General features: G+C 39.5%; 1 protein-coding gene across 1 annotated transcript; it reads left to right on the forward strand.

The window, feature by feature from the left end:
* The first annotated feature begins 2,663 nt into the window (after nt 1-2,663).
* Nucleotides 2,664-23,491, forward strand: LOC133015622 (calpain-1 catalytic subunit-like). Its single transcript, XM_061082867.1, has 21 exons — nt 2,664-2,921; nt 3,145-3,214; nt 3,775-3,893; nt 3,981-4,114; nt 4,220-4,394; nt 11,725-11,799; nt 11,898-11,983; nt 12,485-12,559; nt 13,514-13,674; nt 15,129-15,295; nt 15,557-15,568; nt 15,651-15,859; nt 15,994-16,039; nt 16,194-16,262; nt 18,975-19,032; nt 19,147-19,208; nt 19,374-19,442; nt 19,581-19,659; nt 20,522-20,638; nt 23,168-23,220; nt 23,465-23,491. The coding sequence occupies exons 1-21, from the start codon at nt 2,685-2,687 to the stop codon at nt 23,489-23,491; spliced, it is 2,100 nt and encodes a 699-aa protein (XP_060938850.1). The 5' UTR covers nt 2,664-2,684.
* Nucleotides 23,492-23,958: the final 467 nt, after the last annotated feature.

The following is a 23,958-nucleotide window of genomic DNA, read 5'->3' on the forward strand; positions in this document are numbered from 1 at the left end:
AGTAGCCTAGTAGTTGTATCAACATCTGAATGTACTAAATACCTGACTGTCAAATCAAAGGAATTCCGTATGTTTCAAAAACGTTTGGACAATATTTATTGTCACGTTACATAGAAATGAACATATATGTATGATTGCGGATATGTATAATGTTCTCTCATTAACTAAATAAAAGTAGGGCTGCATCTCAAAATAAGAGAAAGTAAATAAGATGTGAAAATTGTGCATGTTCAAATAAAGGGCTTAACTTCAGAAAAATAAAGGGAGCAAAAGCTATATTTTAAATTTTTCTGTTTCACATCTTGACTTAAAAGTCTCAACCAATTTTACAGATAATAAATCTCAACAGATCTTAACAATTGAACATTTTTAGAATCACTTTCTTCCCCTCTTATATCTCAACTTTCTCCGGCTCAGTGGTCTGTCTCTCTCCCTTTGTTTTTTCTACCTGTATCGCTATCTTTCTTTTTCTCTCTACCGCTTTTTCGTGTGTAACTTGCCTCTAGCTCTCTCATCTGTCTGCACTGTAGAGTCGCAATGTTAACCACCTGGAATGCACAGACTTAATTGGCTGAGTAGTATCACATGGGATGGCTTAACTCGCATGCAATTGGTCTGTGCGTTTCCTTTCCGCTAAACAACTACCGTAAAGACTACAAAAGCTGCGCAGGTTACAAATAGAAGGGCCCTGTCAGGGCTTAAATCAGAACCTTCTATGTTGGCTGTAGTTCCGGGTCCAAACGAGAGGGCTTCTGGGTCCGGACTCGGACTGCGGTCCGCCTGTTAGTGCCCGCTGATCTAAAGGGTTACTACTTACTTTGTTACACGTTATAGCAAAGGAGCTGTCCAGATGAACATATCACATATCATAAAGACAAATTGGGACATCATTGAGTAATCATTCCTTACAGAACCCCAGGTGTCAGTTTCAGAAGGGCCTCATCTACCGTGGACAAACTAGTCAGGAGTTACATTCCTGCTCCTAAACCTGACACTTGGCTTCGCCAACCCAAGAGCAACCTCTGTTGTGGTAATTACAATTATTGTAACAATATGGTTAAAAACACTTTTAGAGATGTATTTACCAACAAAATCTATCCATCACCAGTTTCATAAAATGTAACACCACCATGTTGTGAACCAAATTGATGATCTTGTGGTTGTTTAAGCGTAGGCCTCACTAAAAAGAGGCTGAGGGACAGAGTGGCAAAGCATAGGTATGCCCTCGTAACAGGGAATCTGAATTATCCTATGGCCAAACACTATATAGAAGCCCAACATGGGAGCGATAAAACTTTAAGAGTGTCAGGTATTGAAGTAATCAGCTCTGATGCCAAGGGCAGGGACAAAATCAAACGAAAATGCAAATAATCCCTCTTCGTCTCTGTGTGTCAGTACACCCTGATGAAGAACTAGGCCGATATGCAGCAATGTATTTTTAATAGTGCTGTCAGTTAAACGAGTTATTAACGGCGTTAACGCAAACCCATTTTAACACCGTTAATCGCGAGATTAACGCAGAGCTGCAGCTTCAGAATCTGTGTTTGCCTCCAGTCTGACCTGCTCTCGCTTTTTGTTTTAATATTTCGCCAACTAAAATATATTTTTTTAAGCTATTGTAGCGTCCCTGCTTACACAGGACACGGAACTTCTTTGTGGTTTAGTAACTTATATGTTTTTATTTCAAAATAGGATACTTCTTATTTCATACATTTTCCACAAATATGGGGAGGACTAAAATAGCCCTACAAAGTTCTGTGTTTAATTTATTTCAAAGTAGGCCGACACTTGCCTGTGTATTTTGTTTGTTTGTTATTTTGTTGCTTGTCTGTTTGAGTAGCTAGCTGAAAGCAAAGAAGTAGTACGCTTACCTTTTATTGGTAACCTAACTGTTACGATTCATTTTTTTTTAAAATAAGAGGCCTGACTGCTATGTTCACAGCAAAGTTGAAAAAAATAAATTATTAAGCCATGGTTTAACTGCACTATAGGCTGAGTCCTTGTTTACCTGAAATGTGCACTTTATAATTTTATTTTGTACCGCCCTGTTTGGCAATGTTGTTTTTCAATAAAATAAAACATTTGCATAAAGCAAGCCAATCCACTTTTCCATGTTGATAAGAGAATTAAAACGAAAGTAAAATTATGGAAAAAAAATGAAGGGATATTTAGAATAGATAAAAATTTGCGATTAATTGCGATTAATCGCGATTACATATTTGAATCGTTTGACAGCACTCATTTTTAATACTTCAAGCCCATTGAAATATAGGCTGTTTACTTTTTTCAAACCACTTTGAGTGCCTGGACCTGGATTCTCGATGCCATTATTTCTGGACATAAGTTTTCCTCTTATTTCTTAACGACTTAACGTTGTTGACCTAAACAAAACGTTAAACCATTCCCACACTTAATTTAAATGTGGTAACCATTTCTTACAGATCCCATTACTTGATACCAAATTAACATGAGATGTACTTAAACTATGTATACTACTTGATTTAATGTACCCCTCCCCATGTTCAAATTAAAGAGTGCAGTCTAATGCAAAGTATCAGAGACCGCTGTTGTAATTATATTTGCATTGAGGTGATTTTTATAAGGCTTTTTTGTGTAAAGTTTGTTTTATGCCAAGATTATATTTTATCTTATTTTGTTCTGAACAGAACTCAACCACTGCAGCAATGCCGACCTCTGGTGTGTGTATGAACATCATCAATGCACGGCATCAGAAAAATGGCTATGGGATCATCACCAACCCCATTAACTTCCTCAACCAAGACTACGAGCAGATGAAACAGTACTGCCTCAGCCGACGAGTAAGGTACATTGATGAGATGTTCCCCCCTGACAGTAACACCATCGGCGAAGGGTTACTGGCACCTTCTGACCTGGACCGTGTGGTGTGGCTGAGACCAGGGGTGAGTGGTGTGATGGCTGACAAGATGGGATTTAGCGTAACAGTTATCCAAGTCTATGGTTAAATTAACATGTTGTTAAAAAGGCAAACTGAAGAGGCTATCTATCTGTGTTTATTTAACTCCACGAGGCAGGCTATAGTAATATTAAATTGCAATATTATTTTCTCACAGTTGATATATTAAAAGCTTCAACAATAACGTGTAAATAATTCCTCTGTTTCAGAATATAATTTCCAATCCATCTTTTGTTGTTGATGGGGTCTCCAGATTTGACTTTGGTCAAGGCCTGATTGGTAGGAAACTTTCTTGATTCACAACAATAAATGAGTTGGTTTTACAGCGGTGTCATTAAGAGATGCCCACACAGCCAAGTGGCACAACTGCATCCTCATGAAATTGCAGAAAGCAGCACTTCCAGCCCAAACAAGCCCAATGTAGTTCAGTTTCAAACATGTTCACCCATGTTGTCGAGGGCACGGGGTTGTGCTGGTATCGGTATCTGAAAATAGGTACAGTGCACTTATACAGGTAGTGCATGTGACAAGCAATGACTTGTTGCATTGTATGCAAGTAATTGTGTTTTAAATCACACGACAGACTACAGCTGCCAAGTAAAATAGGGATGCGTCATCAAGTCATCTCATCTGTGTTCATGAGACATTAAAAACCTACAATAACCACTGTACCAACGTGTATTCTGCCTCCTGGCTGTGTTGGCATACTTGAATGTTTCTTAGACGTAAACCTGTTAACAAACTGTTAACAAACACAGTTTACCTATTGTAAACAAACATTACTGTCATGTCTGTTTAACATAATGTCCTGACAACTCAACCGGTTCTTTTTTACTTAGGAAACTGCTGGTTCCTTGCATCTATTGGAGCTCTGACATTCCAGGATTCAATACTAAAGCAAGTTGTTCCTCTTGAACAAAGTTTTAATGAGGACTACTGCGGGCTGTTCCACTTCAGGGTAAATATTGCCAACATCATCCAAAAATAGGTTCTGATCAATACATCTCATTTTGCTATAACCCTCTTCATATTGTTAACTATTCAGTTTTGGAGGTTTGGAAAATGGGTGGATATTATCATTGATGACAAGCTACCAACAATTGATGGCAGATTAATCTTCGTCCATTCCACAACCCCGACTGAGTTCTGGCCTGCTTTGCTGGAGAAAGCCTATGCCAAGTATGAAAAACAATGCATTTCTCGTCACACAGTCCTCATAGTCTCAGATTGACATTGATCTTACTTTGTGAAAGTCTTTGAAAGTAATTTAACACCTGCTGTCAGGGTGTGTGGTTCATACGCAGACATGAATTCTGGAACTCCTGCTGAGGCTTTGGTGGACTTCACTGGCGGTGTCCACTTGTGCATTAACCTCAGAGAAGCTCCTCCGGACCTGTGGGAGCTGATGACAAGAGCTGGACAAAAGAATTCCCTGATGGGCTGTGGGACTCCTCAAGGGGTAAGCATTTATTTATAACACAAAACCACAGAGTTGACAGACTAACATCAAAGCATCTCAAGGTTTAGATAATCTAAGGTTGTCCTAGAGCAGTATCTAAAATGGAAATATTAATAGACCTGTCTAGCTTCCAACATTTTATCTTTTCATAGCAGGAAGATAAAATCATTATACAGTAGTTTGACTTCATTTACAGTTTGATCAATCCCTTATATGCACTTCGGATTCTAGTATAATCCACCACAACGTAAAAGGCCAGCAGTGGCTGCCAAGTCTCAATAACTCAGAATGATCTGTAGGTCATAAGAACAGTTCAACTGTTTGTAATTACCTTTGGCATTTGACTAACAGCCTATGCCTGAAGGAAAAGATGAAGGGCTCGAAGCTGTACTTAAAGTATGTGGTAGAGAGAGAAAGTGGGTTCAGGGTTTTTAATGGGTCCAATAATGCATAAAAGCATTTATTCAAGTCAATTCAGCTGTCACATCAAGAGTTAACATAATTTTCTTGTTGATGTCATCAAATAAGCTATTTCCCTTTAGATTTTGAGTACATTATTTCCAGGCTTGTGCATTTAAATTGGTGTGTTTGTTGCCAGGTTAATTTAGTTCAAGTCTAATGTTATTTGAGAAATGCAATTAAGTTTTTATTACACGTTGTTAGCTCATACATTTCAGAACTGTACCTTCAGGATATGCGGAGTCTATCAATGCCATTTCAGTGACATATCTCTAAACCAGTGATGCCAGGGTTACGGCCCGCGGGCCGGACCCGGCCCGACTGTACATCACATCTGGCCCGCGGGTGATAAGGGGAGAATATAAATTTTAATTTAATTTTGATGGAATTAAAAAAAAAAAAAAAATTAAAATTTTCGGTGGACTCCGTTAGTTGGTCTGTTGCTGCTGCCCGCCTCAGCTGCAGCAGCGCCGGTAGTGCTGATCGAGATGTCAAAGAAGAGGAAGGTCGACACTGAAGCTCGCATCTTTCAGGATAGATGGAGAGAAAATTATTTCTTTTGGGAAGTAGGAGGCAAACCCGTGTGTCTTATCTGTCGTCAACAAGTGGCTGTACTAAAGGAGTACAACATCAAACGACACTACGAGACCCACGCCGAGAAATACGGCGAGTACACAGGGCAACTCCGGACTCAAAAGCTAAACGAGCTAGCATCATCGCTACAGAAACAGCAAGCCGTATTCTCCAAATGTCGAGATACACACGAAGGTTCGTTTTATTTGAATACATATGTAACGAACTGATAGTTGAGTTCTGTTCTGTTTGACTGCTTGATATGTAGTTGTTATGAATGTTCCGCTAAGTACACCGTGTTGAATAAGTACTGAGATGTCCTGAGTGTCTGTGAATAGGTCGGGGCCGGACATGTGACAGTTCTTGACCAATGGCTGTGTGGGATGACAGGCTCTCATTGGCTGGTTCGTTGGCGTGTCAGGGGTGAATGAGGAAGTGGAGGGAGAAGACGAGTGTTGATAGATAGATAGATAGATAGATAGATAGATAGATAGATAGATAGATAGATAGATAGATAGATAGATAGATAGATAGATAGATAGATAGATAGATAGATAGATAGATAGATAGATAGATAGATAGATAGATAGATAGATTACTTTCCGAAGGGAAATTAAGTTGTCATAGCAGCCGGTACATTTGAATACAATAAAATACAAAAAAACAATACAATAGAATAAAATAAAAAATATTGAGGTAGAAAGAATAAAAAACAGAAGCACAAGATAAAATAAAATAGGTAGATAAGGTGCAGTGGCAAGATGATGGTAATAGTACTGATGATATGATGGTAATGTTATTGTTAGACAGTATATAAGAATAGTACAGTATATAATATAACATAATATATATTTATATATGATAGTAATTATACCAATATAAAAGCAGTATATAGTAATAATGGCAGCAACAGTATATATAATAATAATAGTAATAGTGATATAATAATAGTAATTATAACATGTACACATGTATAAATATGTGTATATAGACTTATGTATACAAAGAATATACAGAGAGTATGATATAATATATGATATATAGTAGAGGTATGAATATGAATATAAGTATTTGACTATACAATAGGTCATATAATATACTATGAGTGTAAGAATATGTAGACAGAGTGTGCAAAAGACAATATTAGGAGTTTGATGTTAGGAGTGAAGAGATAGGAATAAGAAGTGGACATGTTCATGTTAACTTTAATAAAGTTACAAATATAAGAAGAAGTTCTGTGTCGTCTGTGAAGCGGGGATGTTACAATATCTTCTTCAACTCTATTGAAAGAGGAGTGTCTCAATTTCGTTATACCTATAATGACAATACATTTCATTTCATTTCAAGGGGCAGTGAAGGCAAGCTACATCATCTCTTGGGAAATTGCTAAGGCATCGAAGCCTTTCTCAGAGGGTGCATTTGTCAAGACCTGCATGCTAAAGGCAGCCGAGCTAGTGTGTCCTGACAAGCGACAAGCTTTAGCTAACATAAGCTTATCGAGGCCTACAGTGACGGAGAGGGTTGAAGAAATTTCTAGTGATTTGAAGAGTCAACTAAAAGACAAGGTTAAGTCCTTCATCGCATTCTCTATTGCTCTTGACGAGAGCACTGACGTGACTGATGTAGCTCAATTAGCGATATTTATTCGCGGAGTGGATGCTTCCCTGAATGTCACTGAGGAGTTTGTGTCAGTCGTGCCAATGACAGACACCACCACAGCTAACGACTTGTTTGTTAGCCTTGTCGGGGCCCTGGACAAACTGGAGGTGGACTGGAGTCGCGCTGTCAGTGTGGCTACCGACGGTGCGCCTTCTATGATAGGAAGAAAGGCAGGAGTAGTTGTGAAGTTCAGAGAAAAGGTAAATGCGGCTAATCCAGAGCAAGTATTCTGGAACTTTCACTGTATACTGCACCAAGAGGCTTTGTGCTGCAAGAGTCTGAAAATGGACCATGTCATGCGTGTTGTTATTGACACTGTGAATTTTATCAGAGCAAGAGGACTTAACCATAGACAATTCGACGCTTTTTTATTGGAAAACGACATTCATCATGGCCTTCCCTATCACACCGATGTGCGTTGGTTGAGCCGAGGCGCAGTGCTCAAACATTTCTACAAATTACGCACAGAGATAGCCGAGTTCATGCAGGGTAAAGGGCAGACATGGGGGACTCGAGTCACATGACTTGACTCGAGTCAGACTCGAGTCGCAAATTTGAGGACTTGAGACTTGCTTGAATTACACTGATAAAAGACTCGACTTGACTTAGACTTGGTCTTCATGACTTGAGACTTGACTTAGACTTGAGACAGATGACTCGAAATGACTCGACTTTTTAAAAGTTAGATTAAGTTAGAAATTATGTTTTATTTATATATTTAGCCTATAAATTTATTATTTTATTTTGAAAAATGATCGGGTGATTTTACAGTGCAATGAATGTACGCATCTCGGGTGATCGCGCGCTGCACGGACAAACTGCCGCTGAGTGAGCAGGTCAACACAGGAGCAGCAGTCATGGAGGTGGCAAGACCAAAAATAATTAAACTTGGGTTCAACGATTACATTGTCGATGAGAATAAGAAAAAGAGGACAGCGGTATGCAAGGTCTGCAGCTCAAAAATCAGTGACACGATCGCCACCACATCCAACTTCATCCGTCACTACAAAACCCACAAAAAAAGGTAAGCTACGTGACTGTGTCTTTTAGCTAGCTGTACGGCTGTTACAAAGCTAACGTTTGCTAACACTTAGGCCTACATATCTTAAATTGACCGTGGCTAGAAGGCTATCTATAACCTAATGTCTTCTCAATAAAATGCGCAGTAAAAGTGTCTTTAGCTAACTTATTGGCTGGTCAAATGGGTCAGACGTTAACTAGAAAGGTAACGGTTGCTAACATGAATTCCAACACAGTAGTTTATTAAGCTAACATTACGAGCAAGTCAGTGCATATTTATGCACGCTGATTAACGGCCGCGACTCGCGGATTGCCACTGCAGATTAACGTGTCACTTCAAGTTTTTGAGAGAGAGAGAGAGAGAGAGCGAGTGTGTGTGTGTGAGTGAGTGAGTGAGTGAGTGAGTGAGTGAGTGAGTGAGTGAGTGAGTGAGTGAGTGAGTGTGTGTGTGTGTGTGTGTGTGTGTGTGTGTGTGTGTGCGCGCGTGTGTGTGTGTGAGAGCGAGAGTTTGAGAAAAACTATGAGTGAAGAGAGTGTATTTCTATGTGTTTTGGCCCCTGAAAACGTCAAGGAGGATGTGTCTGTGATGATATAAAGTATGTTATTTTTTCCGTATTAATCCAATTTAAATGTCAGACCTAAGAAGAAATAGTCTGTAAAAGGAATGTTTAGTATGTTGATATATACACACTGAGCACTTCAGTTTTTGTTTACATTGTCAGAAAGGTGATAATTCTACTTTATAGTTATTATTGAGGTTGTAGTGGGTGATAGTGGTATACTGGAGAGAATAATATATTGAAAAGTGTTCCTAATATTTTCCCTCCCACGTTTATGTTAATGAAGTGGACAAAATTGAAATTGTTATAGAAATATTTTGTGACTATTGTTTTTGCTTGTTTATCAGGCTTGATTCTCAGAGATGCTGGCATGACCATGACCACGACCAGTCCAATCACCGATGAGCCAATTACACCGTCAGAGCCAGAGCGTCAGACTGGGCTGTTCTCAGCATACCGCAAAAATATGAAGATGAGTTCAAATTCCACTCCCCAAATTCAGTTGAACCACTACCTCGACATTTGTGATGGACAGAGCTGCCTTCAGTTTTGGGCCATGAACAGGCGCACCCTCCCCTCTTTGTTCAAGGTGGCGGTAAGGGTCATGGCAGTCCCTGCATCAAGTGCACCTGTTGAACGTGTGTTCAGCCATGGTGGGGTGATAATGCGACCCCATCGTTCACAACTGAGTGACAAAGTACTCTCAAATTTAATTTTTTGCAAATGCAATGCATTGTAAGTCGAAGTATTGCAAATAATATTCTACAACATGTAGGGAGATTGACTGATGACTTGATCTGTTCTCGTATACAGCGAGCCACCTAGAGGTTCTAATTGATTCTGTTCATAGGTTGGAGGTAATGATCAAAAAAAACATTTTCAAACTATTCACATAATGGCTTTGGTATGCCACATGCTATTCTTGTTATTTCGTCCTGTTCATATTTACACTATCTACATTTTAACCTAAGATTTATTATTAAAATATTGATTATTAAGTGTGCAAAATGAAATAACCTTATTTATGCAACGCCACTTACACAACCACTGCTGTCCCTGTTATTTGGAGCCTGACACCTGGGAGGAATGGTGAATACGTTTTCATGGTTTGATGTAATGTTTTTTCATTTCAGTAATGTTTACATTTCAGGCAATATTTATTTATTTATTTTGATATATTTATTTTAATTTTATGTTCCATTTAGTTGATGATACAATACTTTTTTGTTCACAGAAATGTTAATGAGAAGCACCTTAGACAGATGCCTTAACAGGCCATTGAGAAATTGCGTGACCCTCCTGAAGGTGGACGCAAGCAGTTCAGTAAGTTGGGCAATTGTAAGCAGGCTGCTCAATAGTTTGAGTTATTGTTAATGTGTAGACATTATGATTGTTAATGTTGAAATAAAACAACTTGTGATTGTGAACCACTCTCTTGACTGATTTTTAAATGTAGAAACTGGGTTAGATAATATGATTTTTGTATGACTTGACTTGTGACTTGCTTGACCTGAGCAATGACTTGACTTGTGACTTGCTTGATTCTAACCACAGTGACTTGGACTTGCTTGAGACTTGAAGGTTATGACTTGAGACTTGCTTGTGACTTGCACATGAGTGACTTACTCCCATGTCTGGTAAAGGGAAGCCTGTGGTTGAATTGGACGACCCAGAATGGACCAGGGATCTTGCCTTTTTAGTGGACATTACAGAACACCTAAATGTGTTGAATGTTAATATGCAGGGCCGCAACAAAGTCGTCAGAGTTTTATGATAGTGTTCGTGCTTTTCAAAGTAAACTGGCATTATGGAAGACGCAGCTCTCCAAGCGCAATGCAGCCCACTTCCCCTGTCTAAAATCTCTGCCTGTCAATCATCAGAGTATGGACAAGTACGCAAACTTGCTTTCCGGACTCAGGCATGAGTTTGACAATCGATTCACGGTTTTTAATGAACTGGAAAAGGACTTTGCGCTTTTTCGCTCTCCATTCACCATTGACGCTTCCGAGGTCCCAGAGGCGATCCAAATGGAACTGATAGAACTGCAGTGTTGCGCACAGTTGAAGGATAACTACGCATCTGTTGCAATCGAATCCTTCTATCAATCCTTGCCACCACAGTACCCAATGCTCACGGCCTTTGCAGGTAAAATACTTTGTATGTTTGGGACAACATATTTATGTGAGCAGGCCTTCTCTGTGATGAATATCAATAAATCGAAAGTGCGCAATCGCCTGACGCACGGACATCTGAATGATGTTATGAAAATAGCCACTGCCCAGAAACTGTCCCCCGATATGGACAAGCTGGTGAAAATTAAAAGGTGTCTGGCTTCGACAAGTAGCTGAAGTAGGCTGGTCTCCCAATTTATCATTTCCAGTGTGATATGGGGGGGGAGGGAATAAAAGGGGCTGGGGTTGACTGATAGCCAGGCTAGTGCCATAAAGGAACATGGGTGTGTGGAAATATGGGTTGGTGACTGGTGATGACTGGCAAAGTTAATGTGCCTCATCTGTTATTGAGCCAATTTAGTTTTTAGATAGCTCATATTTGCCTATTTTTTCAAGAACCGTTTTGTTTTACTAATTCCTACTGGATATTCAATCACATGGTCTAATGTTGGACTACTTTATTCTGGCGCTTTCTTTCTGTGACTCGTTTAGGCCTGGCCTTCTTTTAATTGGCCTTATTTTGCATTGACTTGTTTTCATGTGCAAGCCTTCAATAAATATAATAAAAGTAATTAACAGTTTACACTTGTGTTATTTATAGGAAATGTGTTTTGTTGGCACCTAGTCTATTTTGTTGCATTTCTAATTTATAAATGTAGGCTACTTGCATGGATAGGAAAATGTAACGTTTTTAGAGGGTAACTGTCTCCTGCTTTAGGCTATGTAATTTTAGGCCTCATTGTGAGGCTATTTTGGTGCCGATGCAATTTCTTATTTTCAGTCCGTAAGTGTAATCCGGCCCCCTGAGGTCTTGCTTGAAAAAATCTGGCCCCCTGTCCAATTTCACCCTGGCATCCCTGCTCTAAACTGTATACCTCTATCTTGTAGAAAACTTCTGCCAACAATGTGCTGCCAAATGGATTGGTCCAAGGCCATGCCTATACCGTCACAGGTGTGAAACAGGTAAATAGTCATATTTACATTGAAGGCTTGGCAGCATACAGAATTCTGTGTTTGTGGAAATATCCCTGATTTTTTGTCTGCTGCTCATTTCTCGTCAGTTTATGAGCCAAGGGAGACTCGTTAACCTGGTGCGTTTGTGGAACCCCTGGGGCCAAACAGAGTGGAACGGACAGTGGAGCGATGAGTAAGAATGACTACCCAGCAAATGTTTTATGAAGATTTTTAAAGATAGAAGTTATTTTCACATATTAAGCGATTGAAGATATCTGAAACAAGAGACAAGACACCTTTCTATTAGTATCTTTGATTAGCTTTAGTACCTTGGAGGCAGTTGTATTTTATTTTATATGTATTTATATTTATATGTTAATCTTTGTCAATACATTCATATGTTCTGAGGGCAATCGTTGGTTCTATACCATCATTGTGAGGACATTTTGACAGTGTGAGGACATTTTGGCTGGTCCTAACAAATTATATTGGCTTTTTGAGGGTTAAAACTTGGTTTTAGGTTTAGGGTTAGGCATTTAGTTTTGATGGTTTAGAGTTGGTTTAAGGGGCTAGGGAATACATTACGTCAATGAGTGTCCTCAGAACTATAGAGAGACACGTGTGTGTATGCATCTTTTTAAAAAATTCACAACTGTTTCTTACCTTCTCTCTCATTGTCAAACTGTCGCTAAAGTTCGCATATGTGGGGAACTGTGAGTCGTCAGGATCGTGAAATGTGCCTTTCAGTGAAAGATGATGGAGAGTTTTGGTAAGTGTGGTAATGTTCTAATCAAAATTTTATTTCATTCTTAAAATGGCAAAAAATGATAGTTATTATTGTAACACCCCTTTTGCTACATTATAGTTTGGGGTAAAAATGCACTTATGTGTTGATAAAAAACAAAGTTATATATCTAAAAATAAGCACAGTGTATCGGGCATTATGTTCATATACTGTAGTCTCCGAGCAGTACATTTTCACTCAAGTGACTGCCACAGAATAATTTATTTTTTCTCTTGGGGATCTGTCACGATCTGGCATTTCAGTTTGTATTTTTCAGCCATTGTTAAAGTGTTTTCTGTTTATTTAGTAAATCCCTGTTGTGTATGTTCGAAGTGTTTTCATGTTTTCACACTCTGTGTTTGTTTCCTGTTTTATTTTGTAGTCTCTGTTCCTTGTGTGTTTTTTCTGTCTTCACTTCCTGTCTGTGATTGTCTGCACCAGTCCTCATGTTAATTGCCCCTGCCTTCCCCGTGTGTATTTAAGCATCTGTGCTTCCCTTTGTCCTTGGTGGTTCGTCGTCGAAAAGTCCATCGTGATCTTCTGTGCTTCGTCTCCTGTGCTTTTTTGTATTGCCTTTCCTCCTGAGCTCCTGTCCTCTGCATCTTTGTGTAAGTCTCCAGCGTTTTCCCCTGTGTTCTCTGTGTCCTGTCCTCCTGGGCCTCTGCACCTCTGCATTTCCCCATGTAAGCCTCCTGTGTTTTCTCCTACGTTTTCTTCTGTTTGTTATGTGTTTATCCAGTTTTCCCCTTTAGTACTTTTGGGTTTTTTTCCCTGTTAAATACTTTTACTTATTAAAAAGACACCTTTTGTTCATACTCTGCGTCTGGGTCCATCTCCTTCCCCGAATCCTGACAGGATTAAAGAGTTATTAAATACTAATTCTATCATACTTATATTTCAATGATGATAATTAACTAAGTTAATTTCTGATTTGGACAGGATGACACTGGAAGACTTCTGTAAGTTCTACGATGATCTTGACATCTGCTGCCTGTGTCCAGACTTCCTTGATGGAAGCTCCTCATGCCATTGGATGTCGTCATTCTACGAGGGCAGATGGGTTGCAGGAACCACGGCTGGAGGATGCATGCAGAGCTTTGGTACTTTCCAAATATCTGTAAATAAGTTAAACAGTTTTTGCATCTTGCAGAGATACTGAGACAGTTTCACTGTTCTGCTCTGTACTTTCTAAAAGAGGCAAACATGACTCCAAAATGAAACCGAATAGTAAAGAGAAAAATGGGAGATGGAACACGATAATAGCAACAAGACGGACAAAATAGAGCTGGTTCTAATCATTTGTCAGTTAAAAGATCACATTCCAATTTATTTGATGAATTTATAATCACCAGGGTTCGTACGGTCATGGAAAACCTGGAAAAGTCATGGAATTTTAAAATGTGTTTTTCCAGACCTGGAAAAGTCATTGAAAAAAATAATCTCCCAAAAGTTTTGGAAAAGTCATGGAAATTTGTTAATATTCATATTTTCATGTCGTTCATGTTAGGGACGGGCATAATTAATAGACGATCGATTAATTGATCATTAAGAATTTCGTAAATTACATTTTTTCATCGATGAAAACTATTGCATGTTCGCTATGTGGCAGGAGGTCGGAATATCCGAGTTGCCCTGAACGCAGCACAGTGAAGATATTAGCAGCTGAAGGAAGCAGCCCGGAGCTAAGCCTCCGCTGCTCGGCTTCATGTCCGCACACGTACCCTCAGTTCATGGGGAAGGGAACCCGGACAGACCCGGGTCTGGGTGAGGGGTTCCGGGAGTGATGGCGTGACAACGACCGGACTGAGAGGTCGAGAACCGTCAAATCGAGCTAGCTCTCAGCAGCTAGCTACTGCTCTCATCGCGGCTTAAGAGTACAGCAGCGCATATTTTCAAGTGTAACCATTGAACTGATCCCGTTTAACTGCCACAAGAGTTGTTCATCTTGTAATAAAGACCTCAATGAGGAAACACGCTGGGTTTTTTCTATTTTCACTGCATTTTAATATAGCCTATAAATAGTAAATTTTAATATAAAAATATTAATGATTAATCGAAAATCGATCGTTAATTCTCCCGACGATTGATTAAGACAATTTAATTGAATGCCCATCCCTAGTTAATTTACGCTGAGTTTTAAATAATTCATATGCTTTTAAAGAAATACGCTCAAAATATAGGCAGGCATATTTGGGTTTGTGTCATTTAAGGTATACTGAATGCCTTGGAATTCTCATTGTTAGTTTTAATACTACATTTTGTCACATTTTCGCGTATAGACCGAGATTTCACAAAATGTTTGGTCATGGAAATTTGGTTTAAAGTTATTGAAAAGTCATGGAAATCCATTGGTCAAAATGTGTATGAACCCTGAATCACCTTTCAAAATGTAGAAAGAAATTATTAACTAATGATAATCAAAATCTAAAGTCTATAATTATTTCTTTGGCGCACACCAGACTCCATACGCACAAAGCAGAATTTTGCTTTGTATCATGGATAAACTGGCTGCAGTAAGTTTGTATTTCACGTTTTGTCTCCTTCATTCTTCCAGAAAAATTCTCCACTAATCCACAGTATCGAATCAAGGTCGGCAAATTATTCAGTGAGTGTTCAGAGAACCAGGGGGAAAAAAACTTTTTGATGTCTCTAATGCAAATGCCCGACAAAAGGAACAGACGCATGGTCGAAAATCTCCACATTGGACTCAACGTATTTGAGGTGAGTTTAGTTTTGTTTCTTGGTTTGTGTCACATTTGGATTAAGCTTTAAATAGGTCATGCATTGAACTAAATTGAAAATAGTCACGTAAAGATAAAAATGTAATAGTTCTGTGGGTTCAGCCATTACGTGTCATGTTAAACGTACCAGTGGAAAATTAAATTCCATGGTGTGCATTAACTTTATTTGATTTACTTCGTAATGTCAAATGTTTTGTTTTATCCCCAACACAAACTTCATTTTCCTCTGGTTGAATCCAAGGTGACCGAAGAAGTAAGTAACATTTCTCACACATTGCCCGTCTATACTGGAGATTGAATTGTGCTGTAAAACCTGTTTATTATTGGCATTACAGTACCAGGCACACAAAGGGAGGTTCCCAGCCTCTTTCTTCGGCAGAAACAGAACTGTGGCCCAAACTAAAACCTACTTAAACGCACGTGAGGTGACGGAGTTCGTCAAGTTGAAGCCTGGTGAATACCTGATTGTGCCGTCCACCTACCATCCCAATGAGACTGCCTCCTTCATTCTGACCATCCTGTCCAAGGCCGAGACCGAAGTGCAGTAAGTCACTTAAATCCCCCTCATTAGCTTTCAAAGTGTTGTAGATGTACAGTTTATCTGTACATGCCACATAGCGTATGTGATAATTCCCTGCAATGAGCACGAGTACTGACGACTTATGTTCTTCCTCTCAGTGAGGATTCTGGAGGCCATAACCACGAACACAATGAAACAGAAGAGGTGCACAAGATTTTTAAATTGACGGTCTGTGTTAATATCATTTTGTTGTTTCTGCTTTGATCCATGTTCTTTACTGATTGCATTGATCATATATGACATATGTATATATGTGTTACCTCAGCTCATCTGGAACTGAACACGCCATCTTTTTCAGAAAACACCAGACAAAAATGGAGTGGATGATGCAAATAAGAGAAAGTTATTCCGTCAATACTCTGACAAGGTAATTTATGAGTCAGATATTAGGACAACATATTAAAATGTATTATTTGCTTTCTTTCGAAGAACTTGATGAAAGACGTATGACACTTGGTTATTTTAGAAAATTGCCAGGTTAGCTGTCCAAACAATCAGAAACAAGATTAATCTTATATTCAAACAAATAGTTTCAGCTGCAGTGGTGCTCACTACTTGCGATCTGCTCCGCACAATAGAAACATTCATGTGTGTGCCCTGTGTAACCTGTTATAATTATTATAACAATAATAATTAGGGCCCGAGCACTGACCTGACAGGTGAGGCCCTTTTGAAATTGTAAGGATTATTAGGGCCTGAGCACTGACCTGACAGGTGAGGCCCCATTGAAATTGTAAGGATTATTATTATTATTAGGGCCCGAGCACTGACATCAAAGTCAGTATGGTGAGGCCCTATTGAAATTGTAAGGATTATTATTATTATTATTCAGGCAAATTAATTGGCTTTTTGAGGGCTTTACCATGCTCAAATTCTTACTAAAATTTGAAAAAGGTTAGAAAGTGGTGACAATTTACGTATTCTGGAGGAATTTTCAATGGGCGTCGCAAAATGGCTCAACGGTGCCCCCTGAAACCCCCGGAACGTGTTCACACTGACCGATCTTCACAAAAATCAATACACAGGTGTATCATTACAAGACAGACAAAAAAGTCTCTGTTGCAATTGGAAAAACGCCACAGGAAGCCTGCTATTTTGCATTTAGTGGCCATTTTGGCCATAGTCCACATTTTACTTTGATGTACTTGTACCAGGGCTTACATCGGATCAACTTCAAATTGAGACTAGGAGTTGTTTGTTTACGGCTCAGCATCAAAGGATTCATGGTCCATGTACAGGACTGTCTCAGAAAATTAGAATATTGTGATAAAGTTCTTTATTTTCTGTAATGCAATTAAAAAAACAAAATTGTCATGCATTCTGGATTCATTACAAATCAACTGAAATATTGCAAGCCTTTTATTCTTTTAATATTGCTGATTATGGCTTACAGCTTAAGAAAACTCAAATATCCTATCTCTAAATATTAGAATATCATGAAAAAGTATACTAGTAGGGTATTCAACTAATCACTTGAATCGTCTAATTAACTCGAAACACCTGCAAGGGTTTCCTGAGCCTTGAAAAACACTCAGCTTGGTTCAGTAAACTAAATCACAAGTATGGGGAAGACTGTTGATCTGACTGCTGTCCAGAGGACCATCATTGACACCCTCCATCAGGAGGGTAAGACACAAAAAGAAATTTCTCAAAGAGCAAGCTGTTCACAGAGTGCAGTTTCAAAGCACATCCACAAAAAGTCTGTTGGAAGGGGGAAATGTGGCAGGAAACGCTGCACAACCAAGAGAGATGACCGCAGCCTTAACCGCATTGTGAAGAAGGGTCGCTTCCAGAATTTGGGGGAGCTTCAAAGACAGTGGACTGAAGCTGGAGTCCAGGTATCAAAAGCCACTGTTCACAGACGTGTCTGGGAAATGGGCTACAATAGCCGTATTCCCATGGTCAAGCCACTTCTGAACTCAAGACAACGGAAGAAGCGTCTGACTTGGGCTATGGAAAAGAAGCACTGGGCAGTTGCAGAGTGGTCCAAAGTCCTCTTTTCAGACGAAAGCAAGTGTTGTATTTCATTTGGAAGTCAAGGCGCCAGAGTCTGGAGAAAGGCTGGAGAGGAGCAAAATCCAAGTTGCTTGAAATCCAGTGTGAAGTTCCCACAGTCAGTGATGGTTTGGGGAGCCATGTCATCTGCTGGTGTTGGTCCACTGTGTTTCATCAAGTCCAGAGTAAATGCAGCTGTGTACCAAGAGATTTTAGAGCACTACATGCTTCCGTCTGCTGAAAAGCTCTATGGAGATGAGGATTTCATTTTCCAGCATGATCTGGCACCTGCCCACAGTGCCAAAACCACCAGTAACTGGTGTACTGACCATGGCATTACTGTCCTCGATTGGCCTGCCAATTCCCCTGACCTGAGCCCCATAGAGAATTTGTGGGGTATTATGAAGAAGAAGCTGAAAGACACCAGACCCAACAATGCAAATGAGCTAAAGGCCGCTGTTGAAGCATCCTGGGCATCCATAAACCCTAAGCAATGCCACAGGCTGATTGCCTCCATGCCCCGCCGCATTGATGCAGTAATCCGTGCAAAAGGATTCCCAACCAAGTACTGAGTGCATTAATTGACATTTTCAAATGTTTGATTTTGTTTTGCTGTTATAAATCTTTTTTTTACTTGGTCTGAGGAAATATTCTAATTTTTTGAGATAGGATTTTTGAGTTTTCTTAAGCTGTAAGCCATAATCAGCAATATTAAAAGAATAAAAGGCTTGCAATATTTCAGTTGATTTGTAATGAATCCAGAATGCATGACATTTTTGTTTTTTTAATTGCATTACAGAAAATAAAGAACTTTATCACAATATTCTAATCTTCTGAGACAGTCCTGTATGTCCGTGTTACAGAACATCATGTTTTATTGGCATGTAATCAAACTTTGACATCACGCCACAGTCACACCGTGTGACGAAAAATCGATCTGTGAATAACTTTTAATCTCCGTCTTGTTGTGATGACACTCATTAGGGCCCGGGCTCCTCCAGGGGGGAGGCCCTATTGAAATTGTAAGGATTATTCTGAGCGTTATTATTATAACTCTGACTTATTTTTCTGATTTCGTTTCTAGTATGAAGAAGTGGATGCTGAGATGCTCCAGACGATTCTTAATGACAAAATCATGAAAGGTTTGAAAACTTTGGTTAAAAATATTCGAATGTAATTATCTTTTGTTGCATTGCTTAGTTGCTGAGTTCAGGCCAAACTGAATCTCCTGCTATTATTTGCTTTTGTTTGTTCAGGAGATTTGAAATCTGGAGGCTTCAGCATCGATGCCTGTCGCAGCATGATTTCTCTGATGGATGTATCCTACTTGATGTTCATGCTGCACTAGAATGAAGTGATATAAACAGTGTGCATGCAGATATCTGTCTGCCCTTTTGTTCGTTTAACAGTCATGAATAGATTTAAAGGTCAGGTGGAGACATGAAACAGCATTCTGACTTAATACCTTAATGTTGGGTTAAAGACGTCTATCACGGGGAAACTGAATGGTGAGGAATTCCTTCGTCTGTGGAAGAAGGTCATTGTGTACAAGGTAAAAGGACCCAACGACTGGTTACATCATAATTATTACATCACTACTACTCTAATGAACGGTTAGGATACATCTTGCTTGCTACCTTATTACCTCATCATTTCAAAAAACTGTTTTTTTTTAAATTTTTTTAAACAGGATATTTTCTCCCAAAAAGACGTTTCGCTTACAGGAACACTGTCTCTGAATGAGCTCAGGAATGCTGTCATGGCCTCAGGTGAATGATAAACTTGTTCTATTTTTCTCCTGTGGGCAGACGTCACTGCCTTGTGGGAGTATGCCCCCTTGTTTAAAAACAATTTGAACTGTGTGCAAACACAGAAAATACCCCAAAAAAATTTAACACAAAGCAATGCTAGGAAACCAGGTGGCAAATAAATAAAGTTTCCACCAGATGTTGACAAAGTACTCAATGAGAAGTCAGACTGTGACATGGGAAAAGGGTTTCAACGTTTTCCACCAAGCAGTACACTTCAACTGGGATTTTCCGTCTAATGTCACATTGTTATGGGCGGCACAGTGGTATAGTGGGTTGCTCTGTAGTCTCACAGCAAGAAAGTTCTTACCTCAGATCCCAGTTTGGCCGTGGTCTTTATGTCCGGTAGGTTGATGGAGACTCTAAATTAACCGTGATAGTAAATAGTGGTTAGTCCCTGTGATACACTGGCGACTTTTCCAGAGTGTACCTGGCCTCTCGTCAGATGTCAGCTGGGATTGACTCAAGATCCGCTCCCAAGCATCCCTGAAAAAAATAAGCAGTATCGATAATGGTTAGTTAATTCTTTATGGGTCATTTTTTGGGGGCCTTTCTGTCTTTAATTGATAGAGACAATGGAGAAACAGGAAATTCAGCAGCAGAGAAAAGCAGAATGAGGCGGTAAATAGTGAAGAACTTAAGAGGGATCCTGCTGGTCAGGGCATGTTTTGCCCATATAATTAATTACTGTGGTTTTGTTCTATTCAAGCCTCATTGCAACAAAATACAACAGTGAGAGAGTCCTATTACAAATAATCTGCAGATAAATCAGTCATGAAAATAATGAAATATGTTCAACTCTTGTCTGATGTTTATTGTTCAGGAAAGCGTGTCAGCGATGACATGCTGAATTTGATGGCTCTGCGCTATGGTGCCTCCTCTGGACACATGACACTGGAGAGTTTCATCAGTCTCATCCTTCGCTTTGACTGCATGTCCCGTAAGTGCATTTGGACAGCCGACAAAGCCATTACGCGAGCATCAGAAAGGAAATGGCGAAAGTCTTTATCCTGATGACCTGCTCACTTATTAATGTCTTCTCTCTTCCTTCTCTGCCATTATTTCTGCAGCCAAAAGCTATTTGTTACCAAACAAAAATTACAATCCCCATTATCCAACCCTACAAAGAATCTTCTTCATCTATTCCAACCACCTTGACCCCCCCCCCAGTCCGCCTCGTCTTTCCCCCCTTCTACTAAGCCACTTTGTCCACTACTTCATAAAAAAGATAGATGACATACGCTCCTCATTCCCAAACCCACCTTCTGTAATGACCTTTCCATCAACTTCATCTTCATCCCCTTCACTTTCCTATTTCACACCCCTGTCTCCCAATCAAGATCTTACCCTAGTAACTTCTGCCCGCCCAACCACCTGCCCCGTTGACCCCATCCCCTCTCACGTTCTTTTCTCACCGATCTTATCAACACTGCCCTGTCAACTGTCTGTTTCCCTAACTCTCCTAAAGAGGCAAGAGTGAACCATCTTCTCATGAAACCCACCCTCAACCCGTCTTAAGTAAACATGCATAGATCTGTCTCTCTTCTTACTTTTCTCTCCAAACATTTGAAGGTTCTATCTTTAATCAACAGCTCCTCCTATCTCCACCATAACAACCTTCTTGAGCCTCACCAGTCTGGTTCAAGGCAGGCAACTCCACTGAGACTGCCCTCCTTGCTGTCATTGAGCAACTGCCCAATGCTAGAGCACAGTGTTGCCAACTCCTCAGCAAGGAAAGTAGCTATTGGCTGTCCTAAAAATCGCTAGGAGTCGCTAAATTACGTCATCACCTAATTTGCATAATTGTAATGGTTGCTGTAGGACATACAAAAAGTGAGAAAAAAACACCCTTAATATGTTTAGAACTACAAATGAGCTTTCTTCTACAGAAGCATATTGTTCACTTGAAAAAAAAATTTCTGTTTTTTTTTGATGATTATCTAGGAAATTTCGAAATGGTCATCGTTAACATTTCTTTTTTTAAATGTATTCATAAATTAATTATCCCGCGGGCCAGATCAAACAATCTTATTTGGGGCCACCCCTGCAGCAGTGGACAGTTGGTGTCTTGAGCCACCTCCACTCGCTTCCAGGTTGACAAAGGTGACTTCTATCAATCCTCTTTGAAATCATCTTTCTTCTCTGGCAAAAATATTATTTTCAGTCAAGGAGAGATACAACATTAAGTACTCGAGAGTGCTTACAACCACCAAGGCTAACATCCTGCCTTGTCATGTTAGAGCAGGGGTGGGAAAACTTTTTGACTCGCGGGCCACAATGGGTTCTAAAATTTGACAGAGGGGCCGGGCCAGGAACAGATGGATGGAGTGTTTTTGTGAACTAATATAGATGACATGGAAAAATCCTTTTTTGCAAGGCCATTTAACAAAAACCCGCTTTCAGAGAAAGGCTTGCTAGCCTTTGCTATTTCGAATGCCGCCCAAAAAACATGCCTTGGAAGATCACTCTTTAATCGCAGTTTGTCTGTGATAAAAAATGTTGCTGAGTCTGTAAATTAGTCGCCAACCTCTGAGCTGCAGCCACCCGTTCTTGCGTTGACTGCTTGCTAGCGTAGTTAGCATGCTTCGTAGCAAAGTGACGTCTGATGTTGTACTCCATGAAAACTGCGACAGTTTCTCGGAATATCAGGCATACAGCCTTCGATTGGACATCAGTGAAAAAGTACTTTGTTGTCGACTCCGTGTTAAACACTCAGCACTCATTGTCCACTCTCCGTTTCCTTGATCCTCTCATTTTACAGAAGGGCTTACAGGGCAAAGGGGAAAAGTGAAGGGAGATCATGTGCCCTTTCGAGCCCTATACACCACACTCCCGGGCAAATTTAATTTAATTGACGCTTTTATCCAAAGCGACATACAATAAGTGCATTCAACCCCAAGGGTTCAAACCCAGAACAACAAGAATCAAGAAAGTAGGATTTCTTCAAAAATAAAGCAAAACTACATAGTGCTATAAGTACGTGCCATTTAAGTGCTACTAAATTGTTAGTTTAAAAAAAAAATAAAATAATAATATTTAAATTTTTTAAATTTTTTATTAGTTGGAAAAGTTCGGCGGGCCGGAATAAAAAGCCCAACAGGCAGTATACGGCCCGCTGGCCGTACTTTGCCCATGTCTGTGTTAGAGTGAAACAAATCTCTGCCCTCCATGGCCTATACCCTACCCTTTCACCAAGTTTCAGATAAATCACCTCAGTAGTTATTGTGTAATAAATCCCTGGCAACAGTACAGGATATTAGAGTTTAAGGTGAAGTGGAAACATGATGTTCAATCTTTCTCAGCAGTCTTATAACTTCCAATAAGTCCTTTCCCGTATTACCATTTGGAGAATGTTGTGTAGTGTTTTAGCAAGCCAGAGCTGCCCTGTACCATTGTCCATTGCATTTTAATGGCTATGATTATATCATGTGAAGCCTTAAGTAACAACACGTTGCTTTTTTCTCAATAGAAATCTTCAAGCAGCTGTCTGATGGATCAGCCATGAGACTTCGTGAATCAGAGGTAACACAAGCTCTACAGAGTTCTTATTTATTTTTTGAGAGTATCTCAAAATGGTTTTATCTTTTCATAACCTGCACAGGTGTTGATTTGAAAATGTGTTATTGGTGATCACCTTTGTTTCAAATAGAATTCCACTATTGTCCCTACAGGACATTGCTAATTATCTGTGATGAAGTGATGACAATGAGCATCTAGCAGAAATGCAGAAGCAAATGAATAATCTATCTTATATTTTTTTTTACAGTGGATGTACCTTTCCATGTACACTTAAACTGACAGAGAAGATGAGCTGCAGGACTGATTTGGAACAACTGCAGCAGACGATGTGCAAATAGAATAAATTAACTAAGTAATTTCTCTTTCAATTAAGCTGTTCTTTATTTTTTGAACTACAGGGTGTTTCTTTCACTCCATTGCAATTCGAGTGGGAGAACAAATAGGATACACACACACAGATATGCTATCAGATACTCTGAATATTTTTTTTTTTTACAAATGCTACACTGAAAACTGGCAAATAAAAGGTCAAATCATTCAATGCGTGCATCATAACTACACCCCTAGTCAATTAACTAATGTACAATGTGTCTCCCTCAAATGGGTACTGTTCATTTTAAGTGGGTTACTGCATTTTCTGATTTACTAGTAGATGGAAATACAAATTTTTTGGGGCCATGCAATACGCATGTTGCACACAACTTTGGTTGAAACTTGCATATTTCAACATTTATAGATGAA

Source organism: Limanda limanda, chromosome 12 (genome assembly GCF_963576545.1).
Source record: "Limanda limanda chromosome 12, fLimLim1.1, whole genome shotgun sequence".
Classification (NCBI taxonomy): Eukaryota; Metazoa; Chordata; class Actinopteri; order Pleuronectiformes; family Pleuronectidae; genus Limanda; species Limanda limanda.

Bases quoted from the DNA above. Each gene is read 5' to 3' on its own strand.
- LOC133015622 (XM_061082867.1), top strand. From the start codon at position 2,685: ATGCCGACCTCTGGTGTGTGTATGAACATCATCAATGCACGGCATCAG. The intron at 3,894-3,980 runs GTAAATATTGCC...TTAACTATTCAG, and splicing joins GCGGGCTGTTCCACTTCAGG to TTTTGGAGGTTTGGAAAATG. The intron at 19,660-20,521 runs GTGAATGATAAA...TTTATTGTTCAG, and splicing joins GAATGCTGTCATGGCCTCAG to GAAAGCGTGTCAGCGATGAC.